This window comes from Notolepis coatsorum (genome assembly GCF_963971535.1).
Source record: "Notolepis coatsorum genome assembly, chromosome: 1".
NCBI classification, from domain to species: Eukaryota; Metazoa; Chordata; class Actinopteri; order Aulopiformes; family Paralepididae; genus Notolepis; species Notolepis coatsorum.
This window is the reverse complement of record NC_140165.1, coordinates 232897868-232913915: the sequence shown is the minus strand read 5'-3', so window position 1 is coordinate 232913915 and position 16048 is coordinate 232897868. Positions and strand designations below refer to the sequence as shown.

The following is a 16048-nucleotide window of genomic DNA, read 5'->3' as shown; positions in this document are numbered from 1 at the left end:
TGAACTGACCCACATTCGCAAATTAACAATAATGATGATGGACGTAAACATGGAGGACACTGAAGTCACACCTGTATCTGATTTAGGACCACATGTGAAAGTGGCCACATGTGAAAGTCACACTGTTATGAAAAAAAAACAGATTCAAATATGAGCAAGAAAAATCTGATTTGGGTCACGTTTTCCTGCAGTCTGAACATAGCCGCTGTGACATCGCCGGTCAAAGAATTGCTGCTTGGCATTTAAGTCTTATTTTCCATGGATTCCGAGCACCCAGCCAGAAGGTTGTATGAGGCGGTGCACCTGGGTTTGTGTCCCCGTTGCGTTTCTTGTAAACTCTCCAGTTACTAGGCAACCTTTCAATTCACATCACCAACTGTACACAAGGTAAACCCATGTAAACAGTCCCAGCCAGGTCTGGCCAGGTTGTGAAAGGTAGCTGTCCAGCCAGGTCTGGTCAGGTTCTAAAGACAATGGAGACGCTCACTGTGTGCCAGACGGGTCACAGCACGGCTAAACCCTGGCTAGTGGAGACAAGGCCACAGCATGGCTAAACCCTGGCTAGTGGAGACAAGGCCACAGCACAGATAAACCCTGGCTAGTGGAGACAAGGCCACAGCATGGCTAAACCCTGGCTAGTGGAGACAAGGCCACAGCATGGCTAAACCCTGGCTAGTGGAGACAAGGCCACAGCACAGCTAAACCCTGGCTAGTGGAGACAAGGCCACAGCATTACTAAACCCTGGCTAGTGGAGACAAGGCCACATCATGGCTAAACCCTGGCTAGTGGAGACAAGGCCACAGCATGGTTAAACCCTGGCTAGTGGAGACAAGGCCACAGCATGGCTAAACCCTGGCTAGTGGAGACAAGGCCACAGCACGGCTAAACCCTGGCTAGTGGAGACAAGGCCACAGCATTACTAAACCCTGGCTAGTGGAGACAAGGCCACAGCATTACTAAACCCTGGCTAGTGGAGACGAGGCCACAGCACGGCTAAACCCTAGCTAGTGGAGACAAGGCCACAGCATTACTAAACCCTGGCTAGTGGAGACAAGGCCACATCATGGCTAAACCCTGGCTAGTGGAGACAAGGCCACAGCATGGTTAAACCCTGGCTAGTGGAGACAAGGCCACAGCACGGCTAAACCCTGGCTAGTGGAGACAAGGCCACAGCATGGCTAAACCCTGGCTAGTGGAGACAAGGCCACAGCATTACTAAACCCTGGCTAGTGGAGACAAGGCCACAGCATTACTAAACCCTGGCTAGTGGAGACAAGGCCACAGCATTGCTAAACTTTGGCTAGTGGAGACAAGACCACAGCATGACTAAATCCTGGCTAGTGGAGACAAGGCCACAGCACGGCTAAACCCTGGCTAGTGGAGACAAGGCCACAGCACGGCTAAACCCTGGCTAGTGGAGACCAGGCCACAGCATGGCTAAACCCTGGCTAGTGGAGACAAGGCCACAGCATTACTAAACCCTGGCTAGTGGAGACAAGGCCACAGCATGGCTAAACCCTGGCTAGTGGAGACAAGGACACAGCATTACTAAACCCTGGCTAGTGGAGACAAGGCCACAGCACGGCTAAACCCTGGCTAGTGGAGACAAGGCCACAGCATGGCTAAACCCTGGCTAGTGGAGACAAGGCCACAGCACGGCTAAACCCTGGCTAGTGGAGACAAGGCCACAGCATTACTAAACCCTGGCTAGTGGAGACAAGGCCACAGCATTGCTAAACTCTGGCTAGTGGAGACAAGGCCACAGCATTACTAAACTCTGGCTAGTGGAGACAAGGCCACAGCATTACTAAACTCTGGCTAGTGGAGACAAGGCCACAGCATTACTAAACTCTGGCTAGTGGAGACAAGGCCACAGCACAGATAAACCCTGGCTAGTGGAGACAAGGCCACAGCATGGCTAAACCCTGGCTAGTGGAGACAAGGCCACAGCATGGCTAAACCCTGGCTAGTGGAGACAAGGCCACAGCACAGCTAAACCCTGGCTAGTGGAGACAAGGCCACAGCATTACTAAACCCTGGCTAGTGGAGACAAGGCCACATCATGGCTAAACCCTGGCTAGTGGAGACAAGGCCACAGCATGGTTAAACCCTGGCTAGTGGAGACAAGGCCACAGCATGGTTAAACCCTGGCTAGTGGAGACAAGGCCACAGCACGGCTAAACCCTGGCTAGTGGAGACAAGGCCACAGCATGGCTAAACCCTGGCTAGTGGAGACAAGGCCACAGCATTACTAAACCCTGGCTAGTGGAGACAAGGCCACAGCATTACTAAACCCTGGCTAGTGGAGACAAGGCCACAGCATTGCTAAACTTTGGCTAGTGGAGACAAGACCACAGCATGACTAAATCCTGGCTAGTGGAGACAAGGCCACAGCACGGCTAAACCCTGGCTAGTGGAGACAAGGCCACAGCACGGCTAAACCCTGGCTAGTGGAGACCAGGCCACAGCATGGCTAAACCCTGGCTAGTGGAGACAAGGCCACAGCATTACTAAACCCTGGCTAGTGGAGACAAGGCCACAGCATGGCTAAACCCTGGCTAGTGGAGACAAGGCCACAGCATTACTAAACCCTGGCTAGTGGAGACAAGGCCACAGCACGGCTAAACCCTGGCTAGTGGAGACAAGGCCACAGCATGGCTAAACCCTGGCTAGTGGAGACAAGGCCACAGCACGGCTAAACCCTGGCTAGTGGAGACAAGGCCACAGCATTACTAAACCCTGGCTAGTGGAGACAAGGCCACAGCATTACTAAACTCTGGCTAGTGGAGACAAGGCCACAGCATTACTAAACTCTGGCTAGTGGAGACAAGGCCACAGCATTACTAAACTCTGGCTAGTGGAGACAAGGCCACAGCATTGCTAAACTCTGGCTAGTGGAGACAAGGCCACAGCATTGCTAAACCCTGGCTAGTGGAGACAAGGCCACAGCACGGCTAAACTCTGGCTAGTGGAGACAAGGCATGTTAGAGACATAGTAGAAAAGACTCACGCACATCCAAAGTATAGTCACGGGTGCTTGACTCAAATAGATATGTAAAGTTGTGGATATGTAAACACGTTGTGTTAAAGTATATTAAACTTGGGAACACTTCAGACTGTGTGCTGACTTTTTTCCCACAATGTTAGAGACATAAAATTAAACACACAGATGCAGGCCTACTTCTCACTGCCTCTCCAGATTTACATGAGTCTGCATCACGAGGACCATGAGACCCTCTTGCATGCCTCAAATTTGTTTTAAGATAAGGGTGTTGCCTGCTCCTTCAAGAGGGATGCGTTGTGGGATGTATAGGTGATCTACACAAGTAGCTAGTCATCTTGTAGTCAGAGTGTAGGCTACGTGGGAATGGTAGAGAGTGGTAGAAAATATTGTGTGTAGTCAATAACATAACAGAAAAGAGAGCTGCTGTCAAACCCGCAAATGGAAATAAATGCCCAGTCCTTGATAGTTTCCTGGTTTACTGTATGAAATTGTCAGTTATCTCCACAAACTCACAGCACAGTTGGGGGGCGACAGTGGCTCAGGAGTTTCCTGTCACCATCTTACAGAGGAAATTACCCCCAAGTCTGGCTAGTTATAAAAAGTAGTGTTAAAGCTGGCACTTGGAGTGTTAGGAGAACGCCCCCCTGTACCATACTACGGCTCTGTTAGGTCCAGGAGAACGCTCCCCTGTACCATACTACGGTTCTGTTAGGAGAACGCTCCCCTGTACCATACTACGGTTCTGTTAGGAGAACGCTCCCCTTTACCATACTACGGTTCTGTTAGGAGAACTCCCCCCTGTACCATACTACTACCATAAAAAAGTGCTCAAATACTATTGTAATATACAACGTGAGAAAACTGACTTGCTCTGAGAGTGCATTTGCGCTGCGTATTCGAGGGACTCGCAGCTCTTTTATAATCACAGGATAGTGGGTAGGACAAAAACCTAATCAGAATTCATATATTCATATATTTAACATTTTAAGCATTTTATGAGCAAACGAAATTCGTTAGATTGGACATTTGAAAACTGTCTCTCGATCTGCGAGCGCATTCGCGCTGCGTATTCAAGCTGAGAACAAAACCCTCGGCATGGGCTGTTTCTCCCCTTACCTTATCCTAGAGACAAAAGGTAACCTGGTGTAACCCGAGCGCCCCTACTGGTTGATATCGTTAATACGGCAACCACCGGAAACCACTCAGCAGAGATAGACCGTCAGAACGGCTACATCTGTATTAACTACCCAGAAAGGTGAACAGTTATTTTTTTGGCCACAATGGTGAAAACAGACGGTGAGATGTAGATACCATAACATATGACGTATATGACGTATAGTTAGTATATCATGCCAGTTAGGGTACCTTATGTACAGTATACTGCACCTGTGTATACTGTTGACTTTACTTACTCATAATATATTCAGATTCCAAGTGTTTTATTGCCCATATTTGTTGTAACTAGGGCTGACCCCTATTAGTCGACTAATCGGTCGAAAGGAGCCGTAGTCGACTGCCAACCTCTTAGTCGAATACAAAAAAATTAAAAATAAAAATATATATATATATATAAAAATTAAAAATTATCATTCTTTCCAAAAGAAAAGAGGCCTAGAAGCGTGGCTAACACTAATGGCACGCATACCAGAGGCTAACTGCCTATGAAAACAGGCACAGAGGCACTGAAAGAGGATTTCACCCATCTAATGAACACACTAGACTAGACAAATATCAAGATGTATCCATCAGTGGACCAATTGCATGCTTTTGCAGAGGACAAGAAGCCTTCAGTCGACTCCTTCAGACATTAAGCACCCCCCACAGCCCAAATGGAATGATAAAAAAATATATATATTATACTTTTTTTTTTCTTTTTTTTTGTCGACTAATAGTCGACTAACGGCAAATTTTGGCCAATCATAGTCGACTATCCAAATCCTTAGTCGGGGACAGCCCTAGTTGTAACATATAATATAACTGATAGGGCATACGGTTATTTATATTGTTCACACTGCTTATTTTTATCTTTACTATACTTTTATTGCCTATATTTATGTGTTTCTACTATTACCCTACCCATACCTGTACTTCCCCTCCCCCCTCCCCCATGCTGCTATGACGCCCGAATTTCCCCAAGGGGATCAATAAAATAATATCTTATCTTATCTTAACTCCATTACTTCAGTGTAAATTCAAGGACTAGAATGAATATGCCAAATGGTAAGTTGAAATATGTCTTGTCTGGTGAATCAAAGTTACAATTATACTAGTGTTATCCTGTCTGACTAGATAAATCAAGCACAAGAAGTAACTAAAATATTGGTAAAAAAAATCTAAATCTAGGTATTAGGACCCTTGAAGTGAGAAGAAAAGGTGTTGTAGTGATGAATCGTTTGTACGTTTGAGGCAAACGAGGGTTACTCACGGTAGGGTGTTGAGTGTTTTTAGACAGGCTCTATTGGAGATAACAGGATCAGTCAGCCATGTCACAGGGCCGAGAGGACCAGCGGTAATTCCCCTGCCTCTCCCTGTCTCTCTTCATCAGCCTACGAAGAGAGACAAGTGGCTCTCAGCCATGTTCTGTCTCTCACTGCTGTCAGCTCCTATCTAGTCAAATACGTAAACCACAAGAACACACACAAACAAACACACGCACACACACTAGGGTTAGGTTCCATAGTCAATTGTTGATTTTAACATGCTCAGCAAAAGGATTGTTTACAGTAAGATCTATTGACAGTAGTGAAATGCTTGAGGCTGAATGGTGAAGTATCAGTAATACAGTACAGCTGCACTGTCAGTTATTTCCACAAACTCACAGCGCAGTGGGGGGGCGACAGTGGCTCAGGAGGTAGAGCAGTCGTCTGGTAATCCTGAGGTTCCCATTTCGATTCCTGTGTCGTTGAGCAAGAGACTTAATCCCTCATTTCTCCCGGTTGGCACCTTGCATGGTTGCCTCCACCATCGGTGTGTGAATGTGTGAGTGAATGGGTAAAATGTGAAGAACAAAATTGTAAAGTGCTTTGGATAAAAGCGATATATAAATGCACCATTTACCGTTTGCATAACATATCATCCAAGAGAACTAACTTGAGATGGTTTCCTTCAGTAGTGTCATGGCTGTAGATGGTCCCAACTCGGTTCAACTTCACAGCTTGATGTGGCACTAGTTAGCTAACGATAACATTAACGTTAGTTTGAACGTGGATCGCCGTGGTGGACTGATACTTTCTCCTCGCTGAATCTACAGACAACAGTGTTCCTCTACTGAATCTTACCATGTAAATTAAACAGCGGACTCCCAAGTATTTTCCAAACGGCATCTCTCAGTGTTGAGGAGTAGTAGCAGTTGGTATGCTAGCTGAATGAATGAATGAATGAAAAACTTTATTTAACAGATTGCAGAATGGGTACAATACAGTACGGCTCAATACACACAATTGTTAAGGGGAGGCAGACCAGAGAAAGACGTTTGCCTTGTTTACATCAGGGTCCCCCATTTTCAATTCATAGTGAATTGCTAGTGAAAGTAACGTTGGCTACTATCGATACTTTTTCAACATTGACAGTGTCTGTCGATTGATCTTCAGATACCTCCGATTTTGAATCCCTCCCCTCAGTTGATTTGATTGGTCCCTCGTCAAGAAGGTGACATAGGGGGAAACACTCTTGACCATGTATATTCCAACATTAAACAGGCATAATCCCCCTCCCCCACCTAGGTCAGACTACCTCTCCTTGGTGCTCACCCCTGCCTACACCCCCCCCCCCCCCCCAAGCAAGAACAAAAGCAGTGACAAAGACTGTTACAACTTGGCCTGAGGACGCACTCCTCCAGCTACAGGACTGCTTTGCACACACTGCCTGGGAAGACCAGGACCTGTCCACAAACACAGAGTCGGTACTACATAAAGTATTGTATCGGCAATGTCACTGTGGGAAAAAAGCATCCGGGTCTTCCCAAACCAGAAACCCTGGATGACAATCCAGGTCTGCATGCTCCTCAAGGCCCGCAACACTGCCTTCAGGTCAGGTGACAGTGCTCTGTACAGTGCTGCTCGAGCTGACCTGAAGAGAGGAATCAAGGAAGCTAAGACGGACTACAAAGAGAGGTTTGAAGGCTGTGACGCAACAACCGGGGACTGGGATGTGTCGCTGGCAGAGGAGCTGAGCGGCTTGTTTGCTCGCTTCGAGACACCACAACCAGGCACAGCCGCTCCCCCTCGCCCCCCACCAGCCCCCAGCACTCCCACACGCACTCTAGAAGAGCATGAAGTCAGGCGGGTGCTCAGGGCAGTGAACCCCAGGAAGACGGCTGGTCCAGACGGAGTACCTGGGAAGGTGCTAAAAGCATGCGCTGACCAGCTCTCCTACATCGTCACAGTCATCTTCAACCTCTCCCTGGCACAAGCACTCATCACACCCTGCCTTAAATCTGCCACAATTATCCCGGTACCCAAGAAAGCTTCCACAGACAACCTCAATGACTATCGCCCAGTATCACTCACACCTGTCATCATGAAGTGCTTTGAGAGGCTGGTCCTACACCAGTGTACACCGCGGTCATCAAGAAGGCCCAGCAGAGACTTCACTTCCTGAGGGTGTTGAGGAAGAACAGACTGGAGGAGCAGCTGATGGTGACCTTCTATCGCTCTGCTGTTGAGAGCTTGCTGACGTGCTGCATAACAGTGTGGTACGCAAGCTGCACTGAAGCGGACAGAAAGGCGATTCAAAGGGTCATAAACTCGGCACAGAGAATCATCGGCTGCATCCTCCCCTCCCTGAAGGACTTGCACAACTCCCGCTGCCTCAACAGAGCAAAAAAACATTACGAAGGACAGCTCACACCCTGGCTTCCACCTGTTCGACCTGTTGCCATCGGGCAGGCGTTACAGGTGCATCAGAGCCAGAACAAACAAGCTCTGAGAGACGTTTTCTTCCCCAGAGCCATCACCACCCTGAACTCTAACATGCACTAATAATTCACCTTTCCCCCTCCTCCCACACTGTGCACCATCCTACCCCTCAAGTGCAATATCCACAGTGCAATACCCACCCACTACCATCTGACACTGTGATTGTTATTTGTGTATTGTTATTTTGTATAGTGTTGTTATTTTGTATATTGTACAGTATTGTAACATTGTCTTATTGTATAGTATTTTATGTTTCTGTATAGTATTTTATGTTTCCTGTATATTATTTAATGTTTCTTGTATGGTATTTTATGTTTCTGTATAGTATTTTATGTTTCTCTTTTATTACTTGTGTGATTGTATTACTGCACCTTAAGTTTGAGTCCCAAATCTCGTTGTATGCAAATATAATGACAATAAAGTACAATCTAATCTAATCTAATCTAATCTTGATGTATGTGTGCTCCGTGGCTAAAGTTGAAACTTTTTCGACTGTGAGTGCCCGAAAAAGTGTTGCTTCAAAAACTCGAGGTGCATAGTTTGGAGGAGATGCGTGTCTGTTGCGACATAACCAGTGAAAACCACAGCCTAAATCACAACATTCATCCTAGTATCGACAGCTAGATTGATTGAATCCATCATCGATTCATGGCCTAAGTCTAACACACACACACACACACACTTTATATACAGTCCCCTATCTCTCTGTCTCAATTCCTCTATCTCTCTTTTCCTTCCTTCCTTCCTCCGTCTCCAGGTGGGCATCATCGACGACGACATATTTGAGGAGGACGAGCACTTCTTCGTGCGCCTGCTGAACCTGCGCATCGGCGACGCCGAGGGCATGTTCGAGAGCGACGAGGTGGGTGCCGGCCCCAAGGGCCGGCTGCTGGAACCCCTGGTCGCCACGGTGACCATCCTGGATGACGACCACGCCGGCATCTTCACGTTCAGCGCGGGCATGGTGCGGGTGAGCGAGAGCGTGGGCACCATGGAGGTGACGGTGGTGAGGAACTCCGGCGCCCGCGGCACCGTCATCCTGCCGTACCACTCGGAGCCGGGCAGCGCCAAGGGAGGGGAGGACTACGAGGACGTGAGGGGAGAGCTGGAGTTCACCAACGACCAGACGACGTGAGTGGAGAGGGAGAGGGTGAGGAGGGAGGTGAGGGAGGAGAGGGAGGAAGGAGAGAGAAAAGAGGGAAAAAAGGGAGGAAGGAGAAGAAGGAGAGGGAGGAGAGGGAGGAGAGGGAGGAGAGGGAGGGAGGAGCGGGAGGAGAGGGAGGAGAGGGAGGAAGGAGAAGAAGGAGAGGGAGGAAGGAGAGGGAGGAGAGGGAGGAAGGAGAGGGAGGAGAGGGAGGAAGGAGAAGAAGGAGAGGGAGGAGAGGGAGGGAGGAGCGGGAGGAGAGGGAGAAGAGGGAGGAGAGGGAGGAGTGAGGAGAGGGACGAGAGGTAGGAGTGAAGAGAGGGAGAAGAGGGAGAAAAGGGGGAGATGGAAAAGAGGGAGGAGAGGTAGAAGAGGGAGGAGAGGGAGGTGTGAGGAGAGGAAGGAAAGGGAGAAGAGGGAGGAGAGGGAGGAGAGGGAGGGAGGAGAGGGAGGAGAGGGAGGAAGATGGCAAATAAGTGTATTTCCCAACATTTTGAAGTGTTCCTTGTAGGAGGTTAAGGGTACCAGTGACTGTGGGTGAGAGGGATCAGGGAGGGATAATCTGAGAGAAGGAGAGGAGGGGGATATGACACTACAGATACCTGGAAGAGTTACTAACTTCCAGGTGTAACAGAGTTGGAGAAGTTAAACTCACTGCTCTGGTAGAAATATTGCCAGTCCACCAAATCAAGAGCACACTTTTGACAGGCGCATGGCTTGTGGTTTTAGGCCTCTCCCCTAGAGGGAGCTGTATTCCTCAGGTAATTGAGCGTTCACGGTGAGCTCATTGTGAGCAATTTTTTTTACCACTTTGAACATTCTGCTCTATCTGAGCGCCAAGCAACTGTCATCTAGCACGGAAAATGGCGACAAGAAAGACGGTACTCTGGGCATGTTTAATGTTTTGTAATTTTTTTGTTTTGTAAAGTGTTGACGATGAGGACGGTGTGATGCTGCTCTCTGCTGTTCCTGGTAGTAAAATAGCAGCGACACGCATTGACAACAAACATCTGTCAAACACTCGATAGGTAGAGCAGTCGTCTGGTTATCCAGAGGTTCCTGGTTCGATTCCAGCTCCTCCCAGACAGCGTGTCAAAGTGTCCTTGAGCAAGACACTTAACCCCTAATTGCTCCCAATGCAATGAGCAGGTTGGCACCTTGCATGGTCGCCTCTGCCGTCGGTGTGTGAATGTGTGAGTGAATGGGAAAAATGTGAGGAACAAATTGTAAAGCGCATTGGATAAAAGCTGTTATATAAATGCACCATTTACCATTTGTCTTCCGTGGCAAACGTGAAAGCCTTTAATGACCCCGTCTGCGCTCGACAGTCCGTGTGGGATCCATTTCTTCCGTACAGCGCGCCCGGTCAGAAGGTGCTCTGAGCGAGCGCAACTGAGGAACCCGTTGAGTGCGTTTTTTCTTCACTCTGAGCCAAGCTGAGCCGCTCGGTTACTCAACGCCCCCCTTTGTTCGCACGGATGACACCTGCCCACGCAGACAATACAGTAATGGGGAGAAGGGGGACACTCTTGAGTTGGGTAGGATTTCCCATAGCAGGGAAATTAAACAATGAATAAAATATGCACTTGTCTATTTTACCCGTCGTCCCGTCTTGACGCCCATTCTGTCCTCCGACTTGCATCGTGGTCCCGTTCTCGTGGCGTCTCGTCTGTCCTGAGCTGGTGTCCGTCATGCCGTCCTTCCCCACCTCGCCTGTCTTCAGTGACACGGGGCTGGGTAGGCAGAGTGAGCTTTAATAGAAAAATAAACGATATTAATACCCTCTCTCCCCTCCCCTTCAGAAGACGTTCTTGTCCATTATTCATTAAGGAAACCTGCTGTGAGCTTTGACTCATCAAATGCTGGAGCGTGCGTGCGTGTGCGTGTGTGTGTGTGCGTGTGTGTGTGTGCGCGTGTGTGTGTGTGTGTGTGTGTGTGTGTGTGCGTGTGCGTGTGTGTGTGTGTGTGTGTGCGTGTGCGTGCGTGCGTGCATGTGAGAGAGAGGGTGTGTGTGAGTTTAATTGGGGTTGGTTGTTGAGTGTTCAGGTTACTAATTGCTAGGTGATTGTGTTGTGAATGCCAAGTGCCTTATTAGTTGTAAATGAAACTGGTAATGTGAGCATTAAGCTCAGGCCTGTCTGTCTAGCCTGTGAAACATATTCTATCGTAAAATTCACAATACCACTACCACGTGTGAATTTAACACACCATTAGTTCCTAATCATAATAAATCATGATGGCTTTTGGTGGACACAGTGTTCTCTTTCCATCTCTTCCCTTTATGGCCCTAAACAGAATGTGTTTTGCTGTGCTGTCTGGCACCTTGCTTCTTAATCAGCCTCTCTCTCTCTCTCTCTCTCTCTCTCTCTCTCTCTCTCTCTCTCTCTCTCTCTCTCTCTCTCTCTCTCTCTCTCTCTCTCTCTCTCTCTCTCTCTCTCTCTCTCTCTCTCTCTCTCTCTCTCTCTCTCTCTCTCTCTCTCTCTCTATCTCTCTCTCTCATAAATTCACATAAACTAGTCCACTATATCCACAATGAAAATGTATTTAGAAAACCTAGATAATGAAGCCACAGATGAAAGGAATGTGATAAATGTATTTAATTTAAAATGTTATTTTGTTAGAGGATATTTTATTATATTATTTGTATTTTAACCAGGCAGGTCAATTAAAAACAAAGTCTTATTTACAATGACGGCCTGGCGAGAGGACAAATGGCCTCTCAGATGGTAGCAGGGAAAAGGGCACAAAAATAAATAAATAAAGTAAAAGAAAAGAAAAAGGAATAAAAGAAAAATTAATAAAAAGATAAACCAAAAATAACTAAGACTATTGGACACAGATGATACAGACATCACAGAGGTACAGGTATGGGAAATAATTAAAACACACACCAAACAAACAACCAAATAAAGTGACATGTTTGTCAGGCTGGATGACATAGTATCGGATGTCATCTGGACAAAAACTGGAGCCTCCCCAGGGAACAGTTTTGGCGCCCTTCCTCTTTGTTCTTTATACTGCGGACTGCAGACATAGCGAGGCCATGTGCCATATGCAAAAATGTTCTGACGATACTGCGCTGATCAGTCTCATCAACAAAGGCGATGACCAAGCCTATAAAAAGGAGATTGACTAATTTGTCCACTGGTGCGATGCCAACTTCTTGGAATTAAACATCGAAAAAACCAAGGAGTTGGTCATCAACTTCAGTAGGAAGAAGGTGAATGTCTCTCCTGTCATCATTAGGGGGCAGGAGGTTGAAATAGTCCAGTCCTATAGATACCTTGGCATTCACCTGGACGGTAAGCTGGACTGGAAGCAGAACACTGATTCTGTGTTTAAAAAAGCCCAGTCTCGGCTCTTTCTTTTTTTTAAACTTTAATTTTTTAGCGTTTATCGCTTTTCTGGTCAAGCATGACCGACAGTTGTAGGGTGAAACGGGAGAGAGAGCAGGGGGAGACATTCGGCAAATGACGGCGAGTCCGGGAATCGAACTCGGAGTCAACCAGATCCGTGTTCTTTCATCTGAGAAAACTTTGTTCTTTCGACATCAGCAGGTCACTTCTCTATGAATTCTACCAAGGTATCATGGCTAGTGTCCTGTTCAATGCTGTTCTCTGCTGGGGGGGGCAGCATCACTGTTTCGGACAAAAAACGTATAAATAAAATCATTAAAAAGGCTGGCTCAGTGATTGGCCTTCCTCCTGATTCCCTGGAGATCACCATAGCCAAGCGAACCAGGACTAAACTGAACACCATTTTATCTTTTGTAGGCCACCCATTGTTTAGTATTTTCGATGCTCTGCGAAGCTCATTTAGTAACAGATTGTTGATGCCTCAATGCTCTACTGAGCGATTGAGAAGGTCCTTTGTACCTGCTGCGGTAAAAAAATAAATTACGAACACCGATAGCACTGTGATAGAAGAGGCTCTCCTATTGTGTTGTGTATCCTGTAGTGTATTGTATCATGTAACTGTGTCTTTCATGTTTGTATATGTGTATTCGCTCTGGTGGCAAACCATGTTTCCCCTCAGGGATTAAGAAATAAACCATACCATACCATACCATGGTATGTACAGTAAGGCGTGAAGCAGAACAGACAATTCACATGTCTGTTAAAGGCTGGGTGACAGTTGCAGTTGTGTGTGTAAACAACTCTGTGCGATAGAATCCTTAATCTTTTCAAGCACAATGCGCAGGAAGCAGCTTTCACACACCTACCGCCCCCCTGAGCTGCTGCATTACCGCGTGATTTGTTTAGCTTGTATCCTTGTTGTCGTTGTAAATCCATTGTATTGATTTTCGTATCGATTTCTGCTCCGGTGGCCATGGGGGCCATAAGCAGGCTCTTGGTTTGCTTATGCTTAGGGCCGGCCCTGGGGCTGCACCAAACCAGAGGGTACGCCGGCGTCTGACTGTGTGTGTTATTGGCTCAGACAGCTCAGAGCCCGCAGGGTCACTGACTATGACAGGGAGATGGAGGGGTTTCAGACAGGAGTGCTGAGGGGTGAATAGATGACGTGGTTCTCATGAACCATTTAGCACCCGATATTCTCAGCGCCAGGCGGAGAGAACGTCCTTCTCAGCAGTTTTCAGGCGCTTGAGCGTCCACTCCACTCTGTGTGTTATGGAAGCATATAGTTAACTCAATACAAATGATAATGGACACTGGAAAAGTCCCACAGTAAACATTATCATTTTCACCATATGTAAGCATTATTTAGGTCAACGTTTACATTTAAACAAAATAATCCAAATTTCATTTTCATAATATGATGAAATATATTATGTTACTGTGTAACGCACATTGGTGCCAAGTGTGGACAACGTTCAGTTTGTCCAACATTGAGTTCAATGGGATCAGCCATCTTCCTGTTTATGTCATTTAAACGGAGGTCAGATTCATCTGCAATTTGTTGCATCGTTAACTAGCTAATGTTTGATATATTGGTTGATGTGTATTTTTGGATTAGATTAGATTAGATTAAAATGTATTGTCATTATACAGCACAAGTACAGTACAACGTAAATAAGTTTGCAACCAACCAAAGTGCAAATGTAACAGTAAAGTGCAACAGCAATATATAATGTACAGGTGATTAAACTGGGTACAAAATATGCAAATTAGTACTAATGAGTGTAATACTAATCAGATGTACTATATACAGAGTTGTAGTATATATTTCCTCAGATTCAATAGAACTGTCACCAAAGTCTGGCACCAAGCAGAGCATAAAACGCTGGTATTCTGACATGATGACCCTTCCTTCTTTTATAGTTTCCTTGATTCCAGCCAAAGATGTACAATAGCTTCCAATGAAGGTACATATGACGTCTTTAAAGGCACACTAAGTAGTTTCAGCCACTAGATGTCACTAGAGCACCAGCAAAACAATGTGGTGTTTATATAAATCTGACGTTGTTCAGATCAAACTGTCAAACTAGGATTTGCCGACTCAAGATCTAACAATATCATATCAAACTTACCACTACAAATATTGTCAGAAAGACATTATAGGTTCAACTTTAGGTAGAAAAAGATAATATTGACAAGCAAACAAGCCACCAAAACAGGAGCAGAGAACCACGGACTGCCCACTTGCAGCACGTTCATCCAATCAGGTGCATCCCTCGTGGGGAAATGGCAAGTAGGGGAGGGGCTACCTGAACACAACGTGCACTCACTGCCCAAAGGTTGATGCCCAGAAACATCCCGAGCACAGCAAAACAAGAAAATAGAGGCAGAGGGAGGGGTCTCTGCAGATAAAGACACCGCCACGCACGTCTTTACGTTTAAGTTACAATGTTACTGTCCCGACCCGCTTTATACGGACGTCCTTCGAGACTGGCTCTGAGAAGAGTCAGAGCTGTTTTTGTCCAAATCTAATGTATCCACCGCAACCTCACGGACACAATATGTTTTAATAATATGGTTTCTATCTCTCACTGGTGTGACTGTCCTGCTGAGGCCGTTTCATTACCATCCTCTCTCTTCTCTTAAACCCTGTAAACCCGACCTTCTCTCATTTTCACTCCATACAGTATCAGTGAATCTCTCAACACCCCTTCTTTTCTCCTCTCTCTTCTCTCTCTTCTCTCCTCTCTCTTCTCTCTATCTCTTCTCTCTTCTCTCTCTTCTCCTCTCTCTTATCTCTCTCTTCTCTCTCTCTCTCTCTCTCTCTTCTCTTCGCCTCTCTCTCTCTTCTCATCTCACTCTTCTCCTCTCTTCTCTCTCTTCTCTCTTCTCCTCTCACTCTTCTCCTCTCTCTTCTCTTCTCCCCCTTCTCTCTTCTCCTCTCTTCTCCTCTCTCTCTTCTATTCTCCTCTCTTCGCCTCTCTCTTCTATTCTCTCTATCTTCTCCTCTTTCTTATCTTCTCTCTCTTTTCCTCTCTATCTCTTCTCTTCTCTCTCTTCTCCTCTCTTTCTTCTCTTCTCTCTCTCTTATCCTCTCTCTCTTCTCCTCTCTCTCTCGCTCTTCTTCTCTTCTCCTCTCCTCTCTTCTCTTCACCTCTCTCTCTCTTCTCCTCTCTCTTATCTTCTCCTCTCTCTTCTCCTCTCTCTCTTCTCCTCTCTCTCTTCTCCTCTCTCTCTTCTCCTCTCTCTCTTCTCTCTGTTCTTTGCTCTGTCACTTTTCTCTTTTTATCCTCGCTGCGTGTTTCCTCTCCCTCTGCTTTTCCGCTTCTCTTCTCTCTCACTTTGTAAACATCCTTCCTCCCCTCGTTCTTTCAGTTACGTGCCCACACCCGCCCCTTCATCCCCTTCCTCCCAGCCCTCTCTTCATCTTCCCCACCCTCCTTCTACCTCCTTTAATTTCCCTCTACCTCCCTTCATGTCTAATTTTCTCCATCCATACCCCCCTCGATCTCTCTCTCTCTGCCACACTACAGAAGGTTAACCCTTTACTATCACACTACCGACGGTGCTGTTGTGTGGCAGTGATAGTAAAGGGTTAACCTTCTGTAGTGTGGCAGTGAAAGGGTT

General features: G+C 46.7%; 1 protein-coding gene across 1 annotated transcript in view; it reads left to right on the top strand.

Moving 5' to 3' along the window:
- The window catches only part of LOC311230120 (sodium/calcium exchanger 2-like), a gene marked incomplete at its 3' end in the record, with an annotated part of 94987 nt that overhangs the window by 7841 nt on the left and 71098 nt on the right, over positions 1 to 16048 (top strand). Inside the window, exon 3 of the mRNA XM_084316288.1 lies at positions 8679 to 9052. Coding sequence (XP_084172414.1) covers positions 8679 to 9052 — 374 coding nt within the window. The remainder of the gene's footprint in view (positions 1 to 8678; positions 9053 to 16048) is intronic.